Source organism: Xyrauchen texanus, chromosome 32 (genome assembly GCF_025860055.1).
Source record: "Xyrauchen texanus isolate HMW12.3.18 chromosome 32, RBS_HiC_50CHRs, whole genome shotgun sequence".
NCBI lineage: Eukaryota > Metazoa > Chordata > Actinopteri > Cypriniformes > Catostomidae > Xyrauchen > Xyrauchen texanus.
In genome coordinates this window covers 7,807,377-7,831,220 of record NC_068307.1, presented here as the reverse complement: position 1 = coordinate 7,831,220, position 23,844 = coordinate 7,807,377, and the positions used below count along the sequence as shown (strand labels likewise).

Genomic DNA, 23,844 nt, shown 5'->3' with positions numbered 1-23,844 from the left:
AAGCTGTAAAACATCCAGAAAGTCCGAAGGTGAAAGGCCACAACTGGTTCTTCATATATGGGTCAAAACTGACCCGTTAAGGAAATGGAAAGACATATTATATAAATAAACAATAATATTAATTTTTTGTTTAGATGGTCTTGAAAAATTCATGTTTTGTTCCAGTACCAAAACCTATGCAGTATTTCTAATGTATTCTTTACCTATCCCGGGTCAGAAAATACCCTAAGACAATAGGAGGGTTAAGAAGGATTTTATGTTCCCAATTTATCTGTAATTGTTGTTTTATTAACTTTTTTAATTATAAACAAATGTATTCTAGCCCTGTTGAAGAAAAGAAACAGTTTTAGAGTTTTGCTCAACCTGCTCAGTGTTTCCCAAAAGTATCGTAGCCTAAGCCTAAATTGATCATAGAACCATTGGCACCAATGGTCTCTATGATTAACTTCAGCTTGCGATGCTTTTGGGAAATGCAACCCAGGTCAGTTAGCTGATTTTAGAGAGATTTTGTGCACTTTTTAGTTGGTCAGGTTGTTTTAAGCTTGTTTTCAGCAGGCAGGGGTGATGAAACCAAGGCACAAATGTTGTTTGAAGGAAACAGTGCTGTTTTCTGGATGTTTGTTTGTCTCTGTGTGAGAGCAAGAGCTCTTGTACAGGCTAATATGCCTGAATGTCTGAGCCTGCAATGTGTTTCTCTGCCTCATATGGAAATTGTTCTTGAGAATTCCCCACTTCACATCCAGACATTGGTGGCTGAGTGTGTTTTATACACAATTTGGCTTCCAACCCTAATAAAACTCCTATATTTAGAGCTTTACAGCATTCTTTTCTCTGTTTTCATTCTGTTCCTAACTGGACTCATTCGAAATATCTTGATCTCACGTCCTGTTCACTCACAGATATGAATGATGACGTGAGAGCAGATCACAGCATTTGTCAGCAAGGCAGCTAACAAAAGTATCTCCAACAAGAACGGCGCCTTGTTCAATATTCCATTATCAGGGGAATATCCATATTCACTGTTTTCTCATCAGGCATTCTTTCTATCTTTCTGGATGTCATATGGACAGGAAAGGGTTATCTGACAGGAAGTGGAAGTCCTCCTGCCTCCCCATCCTGTGCTGTGAGCCAGGAACCCCTGCTCCCCTCCCGCCTGTACCTCCGCAGGGTATGGCTGCCCGCTTGTGTTTTGGTAATCTTCATCCACCCTGACCTGCTGGCCTGCTCCTGGCGCCAGCAGTCTCAGAGCCCCCCTCCACACTGCACCCCCTTAACACCCCCGGCTAATTCAGTCCAGCTGTTGCAAGGTGCCTCGGCCACCCCCACCCACCAGTGCACTTGCCATATCTCTCACTAGCATTTATATGCTGCCTTTGCGGAAAACACAGAGCGCTCTTGTGTTGTGTTGTGTTTTCCAGGTATAAAAAGAACCTTGCAACATTTATTTAGTGCTTTGACCCAATTAAACATATATTTTGTGTGTTGATCTCTTCGTTGCAAATATAAAAACTTGATGAAAATGTACATGTACATTCCTCAGGACACAGTTGTTTAATTTACCACTGAAAGGTTCCAACTCTCAAATTAGTATGAATGCAAACAGACCCTCTCTTGACTTGCCGTGTCCATATTGAAATCACATGCAGACCATGAGCTCTCTGAATGAGCAGATGATAGAGAGGTCTCTGTTTCCTCTACTGTGGATGACTTCAGAGGAATGCAGAGATTTGAAGAGGCCTCTATCTCCCTTGAGAAAAGTCTGGTGCTTTGGGAGACTATGAGAATACACTTGCCCGGATAGTTTTTCCCCCCTAAAGGAACATGGTTATAATATATGTCATTTAAATATTTGTGTATGTTTTAGATATTTGTTGGTATATAATGTAGGTATTTTATCATATATATTTATCGGCCAATTATTAACCAAATTAAAACCATTGGCATATAGGATGAAAATGCCTATATAAAAAAAATTACAGTTAATTTATAATTAATTAATAACACACTTTGTAGAAACTCTGTGAATTTAAATGTATAATCCATACATAATAATTGCCACAATATTTAGAACAGTTTGTATTCTTTTTCATTCTTATATTAATGCGGAAAAATGCCAAAAACAGATGTTACAGTTGTGAAAGCGGCACTTACCTATAGGCTACACGATGAGAAATAACATTCAAAACGCTTTGAAACCAGCAGACTTTGACTTCTGAGACTTCCATATGATTTTCATTAATGCTGCATGATTGATTGAAATAAGATTGAAATCCCAATATGGCCTTGTGAGATTACTAAACTTTAAAAGACTGCATTCTGCATTCAGCGCTTCAGTCAGCACTGCGTGAGCGAGCGGCACCCTCTAGCGGTCTGGCTGGCGTTATACATTGTCCATTTCACCACTATAACTACAACATTTAATAGGGGTTTTTGTTCCTTTGCTGTAAACTCTGTATTTTTCCATGATGTAGTTGACATTTCCGTGGAATGGCCCAACATATGCATAGTATTTGTAACGTTCTATCATATACAGTACATACATGTAAAATGCGAGTACTGTTGTTTTGAATGGCAAAACAGAAATGCAAAAGCATATTTAGAAGTACAAAAAAAATTGTCATATTTACCTATTTTTCTTTTAGATTCTATTTATCTTTTATTGTACATTTGTAAAATTTTATATACGTTTTTTTGCTAAAATCTGTATCCGTATCAGCAAAAAAAAAAATAATATCCGTGCATCCCTTATAAAATGTTGATGATGATAAAATTGCAACCTTGCCTGTTTGTGCCAAAATATCCTAAATGAGTATAGAGAACTTTTGATGTACATTCTGCATGTGTGTGTGTGTGTGTGTGTGTGTGTGTGTGTGTGTGTGTGTGTGTGTGTGTGTGTAGTGTAGGTGAACCCATGTATAACGTTGCAAGCTTAGGTGGAGGTCAGGTTGCTGTGGGATTTCCTCCCTCATCACTCTGATGTTCTCTCTCATTTTCCTCATCCCTCTTTTCTGCTTTTCCTCTACTGAAATTTACAACACAAATCCTCACAGTCAGCGCATGTACATAAAACTTCTTTATATATAAAGAAGCATTTTCACCTACACAACTGAGAAACAAACAGCAAGTATTGTCACACACAAGACTGAGGCAGACTGAAGACAGTATGGAATGTTAAACTGCATGAAAAGTTCACTTTGGTGTCAAGAAACACAAACACTTTAATGAATGCATTTAATGCATCTTTCTAAGCAAACAAGAGTGTTTATTCTGTGAAGGGCCATTTAGAGAGTGATTCAGACTACTTGGTGCACAGAGATAGACACACAAACCACTCAACAAACCAACCGTGTAGCAGAGACAATGAAAAGCCCCTTCCTGCTTCATAAAAGTGAGAAGCCCTTTCACAGCTGATGTCCGACAGGTGATTGCACAAGGACGATGCCAGTGATTGAACTGTAGACAGGTGTTTGTGCCATTTGCCCTCTTTAGACTTATCACTGGGATGTTAAAAGTGAGGGTGGGTGGGAAGAGGGAGGGTGGCCCAAAGTTCACTGGTATGTGAGCAAAAGCCTTTATCCTAAAATTCTTTGATCTAAGGTGTGAAGGTCCGGCATGGTGGGCAAGTGTCACTTATTTAGCGTTCCAGTGAGAGACAGGGCTCTTTTGATGGAGATCTGCATTAAAACACAAGTGAAAGGCTTGTCGTTCTACACACACAAGGTTGAAAAAACTGTGTTAGGTTTAGGCTGAGTTGTTTTCTCGAGTGTGGTGGTTTCAAACACCTAGTTCAAAACCCCCTTAAATTAGAGTTAAATTCCAATATCATATTTTTTCTATACCTGTTATGTAAACAAGTGAAAACGATCAAACCAAACTTTTAATGGATTTTCCGGAATCAATACAAGTTAAGCTCAATCAACAGTATTTGTGGCATAAAGTAGATTAGCACAAAACATTGTTTTGTCTTGTCCCTATTTATAAAAAATAAATAATTAAAATAAGCAAAAATCGCAGTTACAGTAAGACGCTTACAATGGAAGTGAATGGAGCCAATGCAAAAACATTAAAACACACATTGTTTCAAAGGTATAGCCACAAGATGTGAACAATACATGTTTAGATGATTTTGGAGTGATTTAATCGCTTATTAACTTTAACTGTGTAAGATATATCCAATATTACAATTTCTTTGCAATGATGACACAACAGTAAACCCTGTAATAAATGTTTTCAGACTTAAATCATGTCCACATGTATACTGTATACATTTTGCAGATATACATTTGAAATAGTGTGTATTTTAATGTTTATGGACTGGCCCAATTCACTTATTCTAAGTGCTTTACTGTAACTAGTGTTGGGTGTATCCAAATACAAAGTAATAAGTTACTGTAATCTAATGACGTTTAGTAGAAAAAAGTAGTGTAACATTTTACGATTCTTGTCATCAGATTATAGTTGCTGACTTTCAATTAAAGTAATACATTTTAAGTATATTACTTGCGCTAAAGTAATATGTGTAATACATTTCAAATATTAATTCATATGTTACTTTCTGTGACAGCTGAAGTGTGTGCGACAATGAATGAGGTTATACAGACATTTTGAATTTGAGCTGAAAACATAACATTTTAATAGGAAAAGTAAATTTTTTTAAAAAAAAAGTAAATAAAAACTACAATATTTAGTAATGTGATTACTTCAAAGATTAAGTAATCAGTAAAGTAATATGATTACATTTTTAGAGAAGTAATTTGTAATTTGTAGTGGGTTACCTATTTTGAGTATCTTACCCAACACTGACTGTAACTGTGTGGGACGAGCCAAAACTATTTTTTGTGGAATTCAACATTATGCTACAAATGCTGTTCATTGAGCTTAACTTGTATTGAACCTGGAACATTCCTTTAGAGCAAAAGTCAACTATCTACTGATAGCAAATTTTCCATATATGCCACATTGGTGCAAGTTGTCACATGCATTTTAATTGTTGTACATTCCAACATCACAATATTAGTCATCCAAAATAATGATTTGAGGAACAGAACAATATTGAAGTCTTTTTTACTATAAATCTCTACTTAAACCCTGCGTTCCGAACAGGATAAATCTGCCTCCGAAGGGCACTTCGAAGGGGGAACTATTTTGGCCGGTATGTTGAAGAGTCCTTCCAAACCGAAGGGCTCATAAACAGCTGCTTTGAAGGGTCCTTCGAAACGGGTGATTCCATAGGGTTCAACAGATGGACACTTCGCTGCCAAGCAGACTGGAATCAGAGCATACGTCACAAATATAGAAGTTTGCCAAGTGTAATTTAATGTAAATTGAACCAGCTGCAACTGTAATCTGTTTATATAAACAAAAGCGTGTGACATCCCCTCATCTCTATAGTCTATAAAAGCTTTAATTATTATAATGTACTTTTAAAAATTATTTTAAACCCCTGGCTTTTTGTTTGAAACTGGTTAATGCTTGCGTTATTTTAATGTACATCCGCTGTATCAGTTATTCTAAAGGAGTTTAAATAAAATAATAATACAAAATGTACACTGTACATTTATTTATTGGTTTCTTTTTTATTAAAATAAATAAAACACATTTTTTAACATGAAGCTTAATTTTTAAATCAGATGATTTTAATCAATTTTTTTTCAGTTTCTATTCTGAAAGCAGTTTGATTAGTTGTAGGTTCATAAGCATCAGCCTTTGTGCGACGGCAGCAGCTCCTTTGGCTTGGATAAATGACGTAGAATTGTGTTCCGAATTACTGATATTTTTGGGCTCTTCACCCTTCATCCCTCCGAAGCTCCCACTCTAGAGGGTAAACCCTCTTAAGGGATTAGGGCATAGGGATGAGGCCTTCGGAATTTAATGCACCCCACTTTCACATTCTAATAATAGATAATAATTAATGTTCTCAGAGGGTTACTGTGCTCCACTTGTGTAGTTTAGGGGTATTTGAACACAAGGCCAGTGGCTCCCATTATTGCACTCTAGATTTTGATTTCATGGTCACCACAGTCTCTCTACTTCCCAAATTGATGTCAAAGAGAAAGTAAAGGAGTTGTATGTAGAACAGTGACTTGGTCCACCATGACAATTAATATTTAGTAATATAGGAAATATGGCGCCTTTACCTTTGAGAAATTTTAGATTGTCAGAATGTTCATGGCTCATTACAGTCAAGAGGCCCTATTATGCTTTTTGTGATTTTACCTTTCCTTTAGTGTGTAATATAGCTGTTTGTGCATGTAATTGGTCTGCAAAGTTACAAAGCACAAAGTCCACGCCAAAGGTTACTCTCTCCCACAGAAAACACTGCTCCTGAACTGGCTGAAATGCCTGGTTTGCTGTCCAGCGATTACTTCCGTGACTAAGCTATGTCACTATTGGCACTTTTCCACTGCACGTTATGGTTCGACTCGCCTCAACTCTACTCACTTTACGTTTCTGAGTTTGCATTTCCACTGCAGTTTAGTGCCATCTCAACGTGGGTGGAATTATAGGCTGATCGTCATAGTTGTGCAGCCTCTACTGCTTGACATCATCGACACACACTGACCAAAACAATAACACAACCGCTAGCTGTTAGCTACTAGCTCATTGTGTTGTGTATAAAGCAGTTGTTGTGTAACAGTTAAATTAGCCTGGTTGTTTTAGAAGTAAGCTTCCAGTAGCTGGTCAACTAAATAAAGTGAAGCTTTCAAGAAGAGTACAGAGTTAACATAACAAAACATACCATCCTCCATCGTGGATCAACGCCAGTCCAGGGCACTCTCCCTCCCATTGCTCGCCAGTTTAGCTAGGGTCCATTTGGTCGAACCACTTCCACATTTTCTTGATGGTTCTGTAGTCACTTACGTTTTTTTTAGGTCCGGCGGTAGCCGTGTGCGGCCAACAACTGAGACACTTCCTCAGATAATTTTTTGTTTCGCTCATCGCTAACGAGTGGACCATCTGCACTTTCTTTATTGACCACAGCGTGGTCATTGTACACCATTTCTTTTTTCACAATTCGAAAGTTGCGTGAACAAATTATACTGTTATCGCTTTTGCTAACTTTAAAACTAGCGGGTTGATGTTGCGTGTTGGAAATCCAGTGACGCAATTAGCGACGATCCGCCCTGACCAATCAGTGATCTGCAGGATTTTGACGTCACATTTAGTATCGGCTCGGCTCGCTTGGAACCTCGACCGAGGTGGTACTAAAAAAAAGTATCAGGTACCAGGTACTATCCACAGTGGAAAACCCCAAAAAAGCGAGCAGAGTCGAGTTGAATCGAGCTGTACCGTGCAGTTGAAAAGCCCCATATGTGCCACATTTGCATAATGCCCACCTAAGGGCTACTTTAAGCTGAAACTCAGTTATGGTAATGGGTGTTACATTTACAACACATGCTCTAACGGTTGACCAATCAGAGCAGACTGGGCTTTTTGGAAAGGGGGGTTTTAGAGAGACAGGAGCTAAAACAGAGCCTTTCACACAGAGGGTGAAAAGAGGTGCTGCACTGTACAGTGTAAGAAAAATTATGTTTTATTTTTTTATTTACATTAAAGCATGTAAACCTATTCTAGTAGACCCCCAAAATAAAATTATAAACCTGTAAATGAACATAATATGGGCTCTTTAAAGACAACACTCCCATAACCTGAAGCTCCATTGGGTGGCCAATCTTTCAGCTTTCTTTTATATTTTGGGGATGGGAAAACAAGCAGTAGTTTAATTACTTCAACATGTGAGTGTTGTTAAAAAGCACTGAAAGATGAGAACATGATGGAAATAATCTATATGGTTTGCTTCACATATATTTTTGTGTGCAGGGCCATATGCATTGGCGTTAGTATATAATCACAGCTAAAAAAAATCTAACTAACCATCAATGGACCATAAAGCTGGTCTAAACTGGCCTTGTCCTTTGAATGTAAATATGGATTCATGTGTGTCCCTCTACGAGGTTATACATTTTGGAGTAGTTTCATCTCATTTCCTGCTCAAGATCTCTGACATTACTTAGCGAATCTCCCCTCTTATAATATGTTAGTTTAAAGATTTGTAAAACTCTTCCAAGCAAGTGGATGAGTAGATCAGAACGATGTCTCATAGAGGATTAGAAACAGCCTGAAGATCAGGGTGACTTCAAGGTTGATTACAAGGCTGCTGTTTGGTCTCTCTCCAACAAAAGACCACCCCTGGATGCATGTGTGTGTTGGGGGAAGGTACTGGTGGCTTGCATGATGTTTTATGACAGCTGTAGATTGACTGTGTATGCTTAAGTGTTAGTTTGTGTTAAATTGAAACAAACAAAAAAACTGAACAATGCCACGCGATTCCAGTATATAAACAGCTTTTCATCAGTTGTACATTAATTAATTTTTTTTACATTTGAAGGACAGGTTGTCTGTGTTGTCCCATAAACCACAACCAATCAGCATGCTGCAATTCCCAGACACACACCTTCTTAAAAACTTTATCCCCTCTTTTACAGGTTGCCAAAAACAGGAAATACAAGAGTTTAAGTCTTGAACTACTGGTAAGGTACCATTGATCCAACAGTAAAAGTTTGATGTGTCCATCTGGGGTTGAGTCTGTGAACATTTTTCTCTGCAAGTGAGGAAACCCTTAGCACAGGATACAAGCCACTTTGCCCAGGAACAAGTTAAGGACGACCTGCGAGGCATAGACCTAAAATTGGACTGCATCCTCCATGTGCCTCACTTCCCTCTCGCTTAGTTTTGCAGCCAACGCCTACGTTATTTTTTGCAGTCGAGGATTTGTTTCTTTCACTTTGGCAAGAATTTCCACATGAGGCATTCCTACTTGAAATTGAGCAATATATGTGCATTGATGAGTAAATGTTATGTCATGCTCATAAATGATAACTGGTACAACATGTCATGTCCATAAACATCTCCATAAAGTATCTACTCACTAATAATTCAACAAGAACCATGTGAGTTGTTAGTCTATTAGACCTTAAAGGTGAAGTAAGAAATAAACCTATATTAAACCAGGATAGAAATGTTATCACTATCCATATAAATTCATCTTTATAGGTATAGTTCACCCAAAAATGAAATTATTTACTAATGTCAATTTACTGTAAATTATTTTACCTAATGTCATTCCAAACCAGTATGACTCTGTGGAACACTAAAGGGGATGTTAGGGAGAAAGTTAACCTCAGGCACCATTCACTTTTATTGCAAGAGACTGTCATTCTGCCTAACATGTCCTTTTGAGTTCCACGGATGAAAGTCATTGCAGTGTATCACTAATGGCACAGTGCCATTTCTGTGCCATTTGCAATACTAAAACAGAATTGTTTTAGAAAAGTTTCAAACATTCCCCGACTTTCTATTTATTACACAGTCAAACAGATTTGAGCCAATGTTGTTATGTCCATATTGCAATGGCACTTAAAATACATGCTTCATCTTAATAGGGATAGTTCATCCAAAAATTACACTCTGTCATCATTTGCTCACCTCATCTCGTTCCAAACCAGTATGATTCTATTCCATGGAACGCAAAATGGAATGTTAGCCAGAAAGTTAGCCTTGGTCACCATTCACTTTCATTCTGCCTACCATTTCCCTTTGAGTTCCATGGAAGAAAGTAAGTCATAGGCATTTGGAGCTACATGTGGGTTAATGATGAAACAATTTTCATTTTTGGCAAACTATCCCTTTAAGTTTAAGAATTACAGTTAAACCAGTGAGGTTGTTAGATGGTTCTTTAACACAGTTAACCCAGTTTGCTATCTGAGCAGATGGGAATGTATTTTGAGACTTGCAATTAGACTCAGAACCAGCGCATCCTCGCTCTTAATGTGGATCTCCTCGCTATGGCGTGCTTCCTGTCCTGAGGTTTACACAGTTTATTTTTCTCAGCATGACCCCCACAGTTACCCCAACCCCTGTGTGTGTGGCTGAGCCGAGCCAAGAGAGTGTAGGCGCCACAGATTCGCGCTCGGCTCTCCTTCTCCTCGCTTCTCACTGGAACTGAGACCTCAGCAACACCTGTCTCTGATTAAGTGCAGCCTGCGTCATTGGTTAGTAAACACGCAGCTCCAGGAAAACCAACAGAGAGCACATTCATCCTCTGCAACCCTGTGACTTAGTGAGTGTGTGATTCATTATTCTGTAATAAGGTCTCTCTGCTTCTCCAGCGGCCCTCTGGCAATCTCTGAAGCTCTTGGAGAGAGCGATGAGGGGCTTTGCTTGCTTTTTGTTTGGTGGTTTTGTTTAGACGCCATTGTTCATGGGAGCCTCAGAGATGTTGATGCTGAATTCTCTCTGTCTGTAATTAGGCCGGTACGGTTCTCTACAGAGCCGTGGCACATCTGAAGGGCAGACATTGAAAGATTGAAAGGTTATGTGAGGTAAACATGGAACAATATAGAAGCACTTCTGCATGTACCTGTCTGCCATCCAAAATATATTCTTCACACTTCACAGGAATACATAGGTCCTGTCCCAAAAGCCATCAAAAGCCCTCGGGTGGACTATTGAGTAATAGTCCACTGTGAAGTCTGCATCCACTTAGATGGCACATAGCAACCACAAACGAGGCACTTATGAGCATCCTTCTGAAACCTAAAATGTCAAATGAGACATCTTACAGCATTGTGGACTTCACAGACTTGTGTAAGTGAAGGCAACGATACCGCAAGTCCACATCAAATGTGGCATTCAGGGCGGGGATATAGGCCATAGACTGCGTCTGAAACTTGAAAAATGCTGCCTTTTTAAAGAAATAGTTCACTCAAAAATCTAATTTTCTAATCATTTACTCACTCTCATGCCATCCCAGATGTGTATGACTTTCTTTCTTCTGCTGAATACACATGATGATCTTTAGAAGAATGTCTTAGCTCTGTAGGTCCATACAATGCAAGTCAACATGGTCCAAAACGTTGAAGCTCAAAAAGCACATAAAGGTAGCATAAAAGTAATCCATAAGACTCCAGTAGTTAAATCAATGTGTTCAGAACCGGTATGATAGGTTTGGGTGAGAAACAGATTTTTATTAATGTCCCTTTTACTATAAATTCAACTCCCTGCCCAGTAGGTGGCGATATGCATGAAGAATTTTGCGGTCAAAAGAGTATACTTTGCTAGGCTAGAGTGCTCAGCCGTGCATGAGATGAAGAAATGCATGCAGAAAATCTAAGTATAACCCCCTATCATTTTGGCAGTATAAGGAGATAGGAAGGCATCAAGGAACATCTGAACACAATGTATACGTAATATCCCACTTGGATGACTATCTGGTTGATTTCAGAAGGCAGCATAGATGTACCAAGGCTGCCTTTGATATCCCACAATCGTGTGTGTGCACAATGTGGTAGTTGGTTGAAAGATAATAAATAAAAGTAGTAATTTAGATTATAAATGTTCATTTTTTAACTTACGTTTCAGTTTCTACTGAGAAATAAGCATTATAATAATTACATATTATCTCGGTTATCTCGAAAGCGCACTCGAATTTGTACTACATCATAAGATGTGACGTTATGGTGCCTTGGAAGGAAATCTGAAGGCAGTTTGTGTGGTGGATTTGTACAAAAATACTGACTGGGCAGCGAGGCAGCTGCCTTTGGTTTCAGACACAGCCAAAATCACAAGGAGCATAGTGGCCTGAGCTACTATAACAGCAGATATGCCTTTAATGAAGTTTAGAATACCTGTGGTGAGAAATGCTTGACTTTGTGCATGAAGTCAGTTTGACACAGACAGTTTGGCGGCTCTGAAGCATTCCTTAAGGCTCAAGTTTGTCGTGGGTGCAGGACCACTCGTGTTTATAATAGGCTGACAGCTTCTTCCTGCATCCCAGGCCCCGAGCCCCAAGGCCTTGCGGAGGCCATGGCGGCGTTCTCCCCTGACTGAGTGGGAGAGCAGGCGTGGGAGGGAATCTTGAGTGGGGGGATGGGGCTCGGCTGCAGCTATACTGCAGTCTCTAAACACTTGAGCCTACTTGTTCTCTCCCTGCAAAGTCAGTCCAATGTAAACTCCCATTTCCTGCCTGGGACATTGGCTGTCTCTGAGGGAGAGAGATGATCCTCATGTGAAGTAAGGCAAAGGCTGCATCGCAACAAAAAAAGACACATCATACTTATGCTCAAATTTAGCTATGTAAAGTAGATAGAGGCAGAGAGAAAGAGGGAAAGAAAAGGAGTGTAAAGCATACACAAGCCCTGAGAAAGAGGCTGGAATGTTAAACACATGCTTTATGGCAGCAGCAGCCACTTTTGGTAAATTACAGTGAATGTTCTGGCACTTGGGAACGCGCAGTGGGTATGAAGTTCTCCGATTTCAGAGGCAGACGTCTCATTATCCAACTGGAGGAACAACTGTATGAGAGTGCATATTTAGTTTTTTTTAGCACAGAATATGCACTCTTAAAAAATTACTGTGGGTTGCATTACAGCAAACACTCTTTAAGCTGGCAGCATAGTGATATGTTGGCTCAACAGATGCTTTCCAGGTTTGCTCCGATTCTGTTTGGAAGAATAAGGTTGATGAATCAAGTACACTTTTATGTGGTCCATGTACCTGCTGACAAAGCGGAGTCGAGCTTTATCAGGAATTTTCCTTCAAGGTGTCTCTCAGCAACACTGATAACGTCATCTCATTAGACTGCCGCTCCCTCCCCTCTGGGCTTGTTGCAAATCGGCCACATGTAACTGCTCTGCTCCCATTTCACACAGATGTTTTCCTGAGCATTGCAGAACTGGGTTCTTCCACTATTGCACTGCGCCTAAAGCAGATTTAAAGGGATAGATCACCCCAAATTTTTTATTATTTACTCACCCTCAAGTTGTTCCAAAACCAGAATGTCAGCATTCTTTGAAAGTAAAATAAAGTCATACAAGTTTGGAGCAACATAAGGGTGAATAATTGATGACAGAATTTTCATTTTTGGGTGTATTAAACCTTTAATCCCAACTGCATCGCCAATATCTTAGTCTGGAGGCATAATGCTTAAACAATTCTTTCCCAGCCAGCACCCCCCAAGGATTCCACCTCACTGCCATAAAGAACATGCCAGCACCTGACACATGCATTCCAAAGATTGTGTATGTCTGTAAGCGGTTGGGTGACTAAATGGGAAGCGGCTCCTCAAACAACACTCTTTTAAGACATTCAGATCTGGGACAGCAAATGGAAGGACTTACCTCATCCTTCGCTAACGCACCTACACTTAGTATGACTGCTGGATAAACATCGAGGGAACTGTGAGAACTCACTCTTGCTTCTGATAGAAGCTGACTCACTGTCTAGATTCTGGAGTTCAGTGTGATTAATGTAAATCTGTGTTTCAATTACTAACATATGAGCCTTTCTATTCTCACCATAGCTGGGAATAACGGTAAATATCAAAGATGCCGTCTTCCATAACACCAGAAAGTCTTATCGCATTTGACATGATGTTATTTAAAGGGATAGTTCACCCAAAAATGTAAATTCTCGTATGGATTACTTTTATACTGCCTTTATGTGATTTTTGAAGCTTCAAAGGGCTGGTCACCATTTATTTGCATTGTAATGACCAATAGAGCTGAGATATTCTTCTAAAAATCTTTGTTTGTGTTCTGCAGAAGAAAAAAAGTCAGTGGGATGGCATGAGGGTGAGTAAACGATGAGAGAATCTTCATTTTTGGGTGAACTATTCCTTTAATAAACAAATCCAATCGAGGTCCGAGTTAATCCACTGAATCTGAATTTAAGTTGCACCAAGACCACAAAACTTGGGAGCATCTCCAGAGGGGTTCCATTCACAATGGTGTACCAAATTCACTCTCAACATGTAGGTGGGTATTTCTTCAACTTAAGGCAATTTTAACCCAGGGTTTGATTTTTAATCAATTTAAACAGATTTCTGATTTTTGTTATATAAAGGTCACTTTAAAACTGAACTGGAAGCTTTTTACCAGGCCTTAATCGTTTATTTTTGGTACTTTTCAAATGCCTTTTAGTTATCGTTTTAGCCTTGTCCCAGACTTTCAATAATAAACTATGAAAATCCATTTTACACATTTAAAACAGATAAAAACACAAACCGTTTTTATATTTATTGTGTGATAATTATTTCTCTAAATTAAACAAAAAGTGACACAAGCATAATTTCCATTACACCAAACGATTTTGCATCTAATAAAGTTTTTTCAAAAGTGAGTGTACTTGTTAAGCAGGTTGACAAAAGTGTCAGTAAAGAGCACACTTGAGATTAGACAAGTGATGTTTGAAGAAAACTAATACAATTCTATGTAAATATCCAATTCTCAGCTAGTAGAGTGTATTTTTATTGGGCGTCATTTCCAATCAAGCTTTAATTTTGCTAAATTTGTACACAAAAGTGTAAAAATATAATTTTATTGGGTGCATTTAGGATATATAAAATGTTATAGAAATGAAATTAGCCTTAGTAGGACAAAGGAGGTGACCATTTCATAGCAAAAAACAGTATTCTATTAAACACAATGTGGTGGAAATTTTCATGACTTTAAAAGAATATCCCGGGTTCAATTCAAGTTAAGCTCAATCAACAGCATTTGTGGCATAATGTTGATTTCTACATAAAAATAATTTCGACTCGTCCCTACTTGGGTTACATTGAGGCACTTACAATGGAAGTGAATGAGCCCAATTTTAGGAGGGTTAAAGGCATAATTTTATAAAAGCACTTACATTAATTCCTGTTAAAACTTATTGTAATATTTGAAATGTAAACTTGATTATGTCATCATTTTTAGACATTTTAGGGTTTATATCATAACGTTGTCTGAGAGTGTGAAAATTGTTTTAAGACGTTACTTTCTGCAAATGCACTGTGCTAAAAGTGCCTGAAGTTGAAGAAACACCCAGGTATGAATCCTGTGGGTGAGCGTAACCGTATTTAACAATCTAAAAACAAGACTGACAACTATTTTCTGCTGCTGTGTGAATTCGCTTATATGTGCTGTTCTAGGGTCGATTTTAGCTTCTGTATGGAAAGCAGGGGGCTGATCCCAGCTCAGTCCTATTATTTTGAGGTATTACAGTAACACAGGCCAGGTTTTGAGTTCAGCGCATAGGAGCACCTTACATCAATGCACATGCAGCTCTTCCAACACTATCCACACTGTATGCACAGCTTCCAACATGAAAATATTTATGTAAGGCATTCCATCAGTTTGCCTTGCAGCAAATCCAGTACACCCAGAGGCAGAATTACAGTTTGAACGAACACAGAGCACTCGGGCTACAATGACATCTTTCTCTCTTGTATATAAAAACAGATCTGAAGCTCGGAACATGTGCATACACATACAAAGTGTAACACACATCGTTCACATGAATAGGCCGCGAGTCCATACTGGGTAAACCGTATTGTTTGCAGAGAGCGAGTATGTGTGTGTGCAGTATGACAGGTGTTATTGTGTGGGGCAGGTGCATACGGTTGTCCCTGTGCAATCACCTGCCACCCAGCAAACAACACAGTTACAAACCAGTGAGTCACTTCAATTCACAGGAAATGAAGCACTATTCTTCCTATTAATGCATTTCAACAGCTTCAAATAGTGTGCATTGTCAGATAGACAGAATGACACCTCGAGTCCTAGGAGTCATTTCCTATTTCCACACCTTTTTTTGTAAAACTCTAGCGAATCCAAAAAGAGTAAACATGAATCATCAAAAGCTTTGTATAAACTTAAATTATTTTTATTGGATGGATATTGGATGGAAATGATTTGGACAAATACAGAAAGATGAAACAAATATATATAATCATTGCACAGAACTAAAAAAAACATTTCATGCACAGTTTCTGATGTCAATACATAGCAACACATTACAGCCGTTATGTCCACATGCATAATGGACAGAAGAATGTGCGATTTCCTTTTCTTCACATCAGATAAAAAATAAAAAAAAAGTGTTTGCGCTCATCACTAGAAAAACATTGAGGTACAAGAAAACATCTTTAAATTATAAAAAGGAAAAATTTTGCAAACATGGCTTTGCCGTCCAATCATTAGTTAATAAAAAATGACAGGACTTCAATACTCTTTGGTAAATTAGAGTGCATTTTAAAACTCTTATGTCCCCGGATCCAACAAAAAGGAAGTATACAAAAGGAGTGGTAAAAACAGACATTGGTACAAAAATAAGAAATGAGATCAAGGCAAATTTTGCGCATGCAGGTTACATCCCCAATAAAACCAACTAAAAACACAGTCAGCTCCACTTCTTTATGGCTCTTCCCAAATGTGTTTCTAAAGAAATCTGCAGACACCACCTGTTATCAGAGATGTGACCGTCAGGGCTAAAACACCTGTTAGCACACTGCCTCCGCACCACAGAACAGCTGTCTATCTGTGTGCATATGTTTTGTATGTGTATGTCATGCTGAGAGACATACCCAAACATAGCGAGTCAACCCCCAACCTGACAGCAGCTGTCCCTGGTTCAGTACTCGTAACCGAATGGCACAAAGAGGCATTTTAGGGCAGCTATTATACTTAAATTTGCAGTACATCTCTCATAATTCCTTCATTTGTAGTATTTTGGTTAAGAAAAACAAGTCCAAAACTTATCTAGCAATGTGGAATGTATCAACCATGTTAAGTTTAGGAAGTTTTCTTGAATGTTTTAGCTATGTTGTCCATCTCCGGTCCCATATGTGTGGTTGTTGAGAAGAGAGGCACACAGTCATTATTATCTCACGAGGCACAATGTCCTATTAGCACCACCTGGCAACACAGAAATGTTGCTTTTCCACTTTCTTTCATACGATGGCTCCCAGTGACCCGGTGCCTTTAAGCGGTGGAGGGGCAGCAGCCAGCTGCGGTGTGTTTCTGCAGCAAGGACATGCGGCTGAAGGTGCGAGAACAGGTGCCACACTGGTACTTCTTCACATCTGCGTGGGTTTGCAGGTGCGCCCTCAGGTTAGAACGGTCAGCAAAGGCACGGTTACAATGCTGGCAGGAAAATGGACGCTCACCTAAGCAACAAATGAGAGGGATTAGAAATGTTAAAATGTGTTGTGATCTGGAATGTAATTTTCTTTGACTTCATAAGTGCAGTGGCTAACAGTCACAAGTTTCACTGATTGAATCAACCAAATGTTGACTTTTAGGCACACAAATGGCTACTCAGCAGGATGATGACAAGTGCTCCCTGGCATTCTTGATCAACTTATCTCTGCTTATCTCCACTCTCACACTAGCGTTTGCTAAGATTGTCCTATTGTGTAATTGTTAGGGAAGATGTCAACACAATGAGTGATCAATGAAAAGCAATTCTATTGAGGGCTTATTTGCGGGACTGAGTGCATCATTAAACTAGTGATGTTGGATTAAAGGAATATTCCGAGTTCAATAAAAGTCAAGCTCAATCAACAGCATTTGTGGGATAATGTACTACTTTTCTTTAAAAAAAAAAAAAAAAAAGAAAACATTGAGGTTACAGTCAGACACTTTCAATGGAAGTGAATGGAGACAAATTTTTTGAAATATATAGAAGCACTTACTCTTCCATGGTAAGTGTCTAATTGTAACCTCGATTTTTGTTTTTATAATTTTTTTTATTAAGGACTAGTTGAAATACTTTTTTGTGGTAATCAACATAATGCCACAAATGCTGTCATTTGAGCGGAACTATTTTTTACCCGGAATAATCCTTTAAATAAATGGGATTTTAGAGACTTCCAAAACAAAATAGGAGACATTTACTCAGCTACATCAACAACAAAAATTGCTAAACTCTATGAAACTAGTAACTCATGGAATAAGCCCAAATATATAATGGGGGAGGGTATATTTGATTACCTGTATGTGTGCGAATGTGTCCTCTTAACAGCCAGGGTCGGGAGAAGGCTTTTCCACAGGTGGGGCAGACACATGGTAGTGTGTGTGAGCGGATGTGCATTTTCAGAGCTCCGAGACTGTTGTATTCTTTGGGACAGTGCTTGCAGAAAAAGGCTGGACGGGTCGTGGGGACAGATTCTTCACTCTTGTCCTCCCTCTGCGCTGCCCTGTTTTTGGTGTTGCGTCTTGGTCTGCTCGTCTGCTGTGGGTGGTAGGTGTCTGAGGAATCTGGGCTTGGTGGATCTGATGTGCGTCCTTCATCTTCTTCCCCACTGCTGCTGCAGCTGACACTGGAGGGCGAGCTGAGGTCCAGTGGGCCCTGGCTAGTGGAGAGGGTGGTCGGGGATGTGGGATCATGCAGGGAAGGTAACAAGGTGATGTCCCATACTAGTCCAGTGGTCAAGCAAGTCACAGGAAAGTCATTGCTGACTGCTGGGAGTTCTGCAAGCGGGTATCTGTCTGGCAAAGTATTTGATGTGCAAGAGAAAAAGTCCCAAGACAAAAGACAAAAATAAGTCCCATATATAAAAAACCTTTATAGACTTTATAAAGCATGGAGGTAAGATTATAAGGTATTCAATGACCACATGTGCATCTCACATGCATGCAACCAGAGTCACTAAAGAAAGGACGCTCTGTCTAGAAATAAATTTCACAAGGAAAGTTCTCTAGATCACTTTCAAAATCACTCCAGGAAAAAAAAACTTTTCTTCATGTCTATATGCAAAAACAGGTTATTCTGTATGCATAAAACATACAGTCGTATATACTTCAAACAGTTCACAGTAAGCATGGATTTGTATTTAAAAGAAAACTGACAAAATAAAACTCACCATTTTGACATTCCAACTCGCTGTAGTTTGGCCTCTTGCTGGTGAAATACTTTTTTACCAGGAAAGAGCGAGGCATACTGAACTCTCAAGTTATGGTGCTCCAGTCCAGTTATTTTCAGAAGCAAAATGTCTCGCAAAAATGTCCCACTCAAGGAGAAGTCATATAATGCATCGACCTTACTTCTCGCAACATGGAACACCGATCTGTAGCAATGGACTACAATTAGTGACTCTGTTCTTACTTAAAATAGTCTGACAGAGTAAGTCCATTTCGACCCGCCCTAAAGAACAGCCTACAGCTATCGGTGTCGTCAGCGCTTCAATTGAATCACCACAGCACTTGACTGCTGCCTAGGTGTGAATGTTCTAAAGCGCAATTCGCAGGTAACACACTGAACATAATTGTTTAATTCATGCCGATCAAGATCATGTAAATGAGCCATTGAAAATGCATTGTTTACTTCCCCGCTCTTAAAGCCCATTTGTGAGTGGAATGCCAAATTATTGCACATTTAAATGAAGGCTTTTGTGAAGGAGCTGTTAACGATTTCCAACGTCCACACAACCAATGATAATAGAAATGGTGATTAAAGCATAGCCTATACATCTTTTGTCTGTGCAAAAACATCTGTGCTAGCTCTTGCACAGGAAATGTTTGGGAACGAATGCATTTATTCTAAGAACCATAATACATCATATAATAAGAAGACGTTTTTTTTTTAGCTAACTTTGACATAACAGCATGGGTGAGGCTGGGTTAAGTTTGGTGTACATGTGAAATTCAAGTTTGATTATAGCTCCATCTTGTGATCGTAAAAGGTTATCCATACAATTCGGTGCCTTGTAGGTTTTGAAACGTTTGATAAACAATAAATACCTTCTAAGTATCTTTATATTTCATCATGATATGTTAAAGTCATACGGGTCAAGCTAAATTACTTAAAATATTCAGTCGTCCGTCTGGTTAAATGGTCAGGGTGGACATTCAATGAGTAACATTAGCCACTACATGGTCTGTGAATGATATCTAGCTAACATATTTGCAAATTGATGATTTCATTTCTTTTTACATAAATATGTAGACATTTTTAAATCATAAAAGTCCCATAAAAGCTCGGACATGTTATCCTTAACCATATTGCATATATCACAAAATAAAGAAAAACATATATAAAACAGAAAAGTTACACACTTCAAATCACTCAAACATTATTTTGCTGAATGCCTGATCTCACCAACATATATCTTCAATTATAGGAATATTCCTATTTCAATACATGTTAAGCACAATCGACAGCATGTGTGGCATAATGTTGATTACCACAAACAATTAAGTTCAACTGTCGCTCATTTTCTGGTCTGCGTCATTGTGATGCACTTACAATGGAAGTGAATGGGGCCAATACGTTTCAAAAGTATAGTCACAAGATTTAAACAATATGCACGTTAACATGATTTTAGTGTGAGAAAATCCATTACTTACCCTTTCTGTCTAAAGTTATATCCAATGTTGCCAATATCCGATGTAACACCGTAAATCCTAAAACATAAATTTAAACAACTTAACAGCTTAAATAATCAGAGAATCAGAGTGAGCATTATTGCCAAGTATGTTTACACATATGTATACAAGTAATTTGTCTTGGTGACAGAAACTTTTAGTGCACAAACAATACAACAACAAGACAGATATGATAAAAAAAATTGAATAAAAATAAAAATCTAATAAAATATATAATATATATATATATATATATATATATATGGACATATGTACAAATACATATCTGTATACAGATAGTGGAAGGGAATGTATGGCAGAAGAGGTAGGATATGTTGGATGAATATACAGTAAATAGACTAAGCTGTGTATTGCACATACTTATTGCTCAGTGGGGCAGTTTTAACTGTTCCTGAGGAATTTTTTTGTGCCTGATGGTTCTGGTGCTCAGAATTCTGAAGCGTCAACCAGAAGGCAACAGTTCAAAAAGGTAGTGGGCTGGGTGAGTGCGGTCCAGAGTGAATTTTCCAGCTTTTTTCTTACTCTGGAAGTGTACAGTTCTTGAAGGGAGGCAGGGGGAACTTCTTCTGAGTTTCATGGGATGTAGGAGTAAATAACAATGCGAGATGCACTTTCTTGTACATCCTCCCCAGGTTATATATGCCTACGCCATATTTCTCTTTTATAATCCAACCATACAAAAATGTAAGTGGACATCATATGTGATGTCTAAATGATTTGCCATTTTCACTTACCCTGCAGAACATTTCGTTTTAGCAAAAACAAAAATGGTCCTTTAGTAAATGAGCATTAGAACCAGTTCCACATGATGCTGTGTTGAGTTTCCCAAGAAAACATTTGCTATTGTTTTAACGGACAAACCCCCGCGAGAACGACACCAACAATGGAGCTGGGGTCTCGGGCTCAACAATGCACTCCCAAAATGCAGTCATCTTTGTGACCACATGAACAATTGTCATTGTCTAACAGTCCTAAATAGTACTCACTAATTTAAACACATCTTGATGAGCTGATGATCAAAAACATATTGTAATTTGAGTGTTTTGAATCTCTAAGTGTGCATGCCGTTCTGTTTGGTGCTCATCTCTCTTTGGTTTCTCTTCATTTCCAAAAATACATTTTTGGTTCCCATGCAGGCCTGAAAAAAAGTTGCTCTGATTTCCTTGTGAAGCTGCCTGTAATGCAAAAGGAGGCGTTTTAATGAAGATCCCAATGTGTCTGCACAATACTATCACAGTGGATATTACTTTACTATCATAAAAGTAGCCAACCTAGAATGAACGTTAATATAGGCTAACTACAGAAAATTACTTTTATGTGCTGCGTTCTAAGTTTTGCTTAAGTTTACACTAGAGGCACTACAAGAACTGTGCATTTAATTTACTTTCATGCAAATCATGACTACAATGGCTAATTATGACTTTATAAACACATATTTTTCACACTATTACTCAAACACTGTTTGTGAAATGATTGAAGATTCTCAACGAAGCAGTTCAGGCAAGTCTTTTATTTTTTCTACCCTGATGCACACTTCACTCACTTCGTCTGTGGGCTTTCACACAAACATAAACTCTCAAATAACATAAACTCTCAAATAACATAACCTTTGGGATCATGCCAACACAGCACTCTCGTGTCACTATCTCCCTTCTCTGGCGTTTTGGGCTGCTTTTAAGGTCTCCCTCCTCATTCATTGTAACAAGAAACAGCTTTTATAAATTACGCCAACCAGTTTGACGAACCACAGCACTCCCTCTCTTCCGCAAACAGACACCCCCATCCCCACTCTGCTATGTTATGATATTGAAACACTTACAATTGATGCAATGCATCATTTGAAAAACAACACATTTTAATGCTTGTATCGCAGAACCACCTACATTTACACACCTATTCCATTGTGATTAGCTTGTGAGGTAGCTCACCTGATAAAGTGTTGGACTTTGGACCCTGAAAACCTAGGCCCGAGCCCAGCAAATTCACATCACACAAAAGTGTCATAGAAATGACATGAAATGACCTGGTGGCTTCAGTAAATGTGCTTTTCATGTTGCATTTGTTTTTAGAACACTTTTGGTTAGGTGTAGGTTACAGGTAAGTATGTCTGTTTTGTTTACCTCTCATTTGCTTTAGGAACATTTTTGGTTATGTTTGGGTGTTAATAACTTTTTGTTTAAACATAGGCCCCTAACACTTACATTTACAATTACTTACTTACTAATTTTAAATCTTGACTTGTACTTGTATATTGTAAATAATATAGGCATTACATTTATGCTTTTTAGCCAGAGGGGAACTGGTCCCCACAGTGAGACTGGTTCCCCCAAGGTTATTTTTCTCTTTTAAACAACATCTTATGGAGTTTTGTGTTCTTTGACACAGTCACCTTCAGCTTGCTCACTGGGGGTCTAAATATAAATATAATTATTTTCTATTATTCATATTAAGATCATGTTTGTTTGTTTTTAACCACACTATTATGACTCGAAGACATTGCTATATTACAGCTTTTTCTGTTGAAGCATACTTTTCTGTAAAGGTGCTTTGAAATTATGTGTGTTGTGAAAAGCTCTATACAAATAAAAATGACTTGACTTGAGTTTAGGGTAAGGATGTTTGTTTTGTTTACCTCTCATTTGCTTTAAGAACACTATTGGTTAGGTGTAAGTTAAAGTTTAAGATTAGGGAGGTACGTTTTACTAGTTAAAACCTCCATTTAATATTCAGTATAAAAACCATGTCTGATTACGACACCATTTCACTCGCTTATGGCGCCCCCCGCTGGAGATACACTGGGAAACGGCAGCAAAACCTGTAATGAAGCACGTAATTTTGTTTTGCCAAAATGTTGCCATAGTAATGTAATGTTCATGTGATCAGGCTGAAAGTAATGTATCATGTTCACAAGCGTTATGAGAGAAGCTCGCTTCACAGTGGCTTGCATGCTTCTCTCATAACTAATTAATGCACAATGTGCGGCAAGATTTTCGCTGAAAAATGACATGCGTTCAGAGTTGTTTCTCACCTATCAGCTCTATCATTTGTATTCAGAAGACTTGGAAAATGGCGCACGTGTCGCATGGACTACTTTAATACCTTTTTGGTCCTTTTTTAAGCTTTAAAGTGAGGCACAATCTACTACTATTATACAGAAAAGAGGCAAGGGGATCTTTATTAAAACATGACATTTTGTTGGGTTTGGAATGACATGAGAGTGAGGACATTATGACAAAATTTTCATTTTTGGGTGAACTATTGCTTTAACATGATGTGCCTTTACAAGATATGATGTTAACTGTTTGTTTTTTTCTCTTGTAGATGGAGAGGATCCTCTGAATCCAGTGAGGTGCATTCCATCCCATCTTTATCCAAGTTAATAGGAAGTCCATCGAGCACAGAGAAGTGTGCTGCCAGCTTGATCAATGATGCATGGTAAAGGTGTTAGAAATCTGCTTAGCGTTTGCAAGTCAATATCACTTTGAATCTGTTTACACCTGGTATTAAGAATAATTTTGTGTGATCCGATCAGAAGTGGACATCACTAAATACAGGCAAGCTGCAAGAAGTTTTGTGACTTGATCACTGACCACAAGTTCTCACAGAGATGCATGCTTTACCCATAGTGTGTTGTACT

At 38.5% G+C, this 23,844-nt stretch overlaps 1 protein-coding gene across 1 annotated transcript; it reads right to left on the bottom strand.

Annotated features, from left to right (window-relative positions):
• Positions 1-15,688: 15,688 nt before the first annotated feature.
• Positions 15,689-18,951, bottom strand: snai1a (snail family zinc finger 1a). The gene is made up of 3 exons (XM_052101723.1): positions 18,686-18,951; positions 17,814-18,311; positions 15,689-16,987 (listed from the first exon to the last, which is right to left on the bottom strand). Exons 1-3 carry the CDS (start codon positions 18,759-18,761, stop codon positions 16,803-16,805), a joined length of 759 nt encoding a protein of 252 aa, XP_051957683.1. The 5' UTR covers positions 18,762-18,951; the 3' UTR covers positions 15,689-16,802.
• Between the last annotated feature and the right edge of the window lie 4,893 nt (positions 18,952-23,844).

Coding starts and splice junctions, on each gene's coding strand:
- snai1a (XM_052101723.1), bottom strand. CDS start 18,761: ATGCCTCGCTCTTTCCTGGTAAAAAAGTATTTCACCAGCAAGAGGCCA. Junction 18,312..18,685: donor CGAGTTGGAATGTCAAAATG/GTGAGTTTTATT, acceptor ATACTTTGCCAG/ACAGATACCCGCTTGCAGAA. Junction 16,988..17,813: donor ACACATTCGCACACATACAG/GTAATCAAATAT, acceptor TTTGTTGCTTAG/GTGAGCGTCCATTTTCCTGC.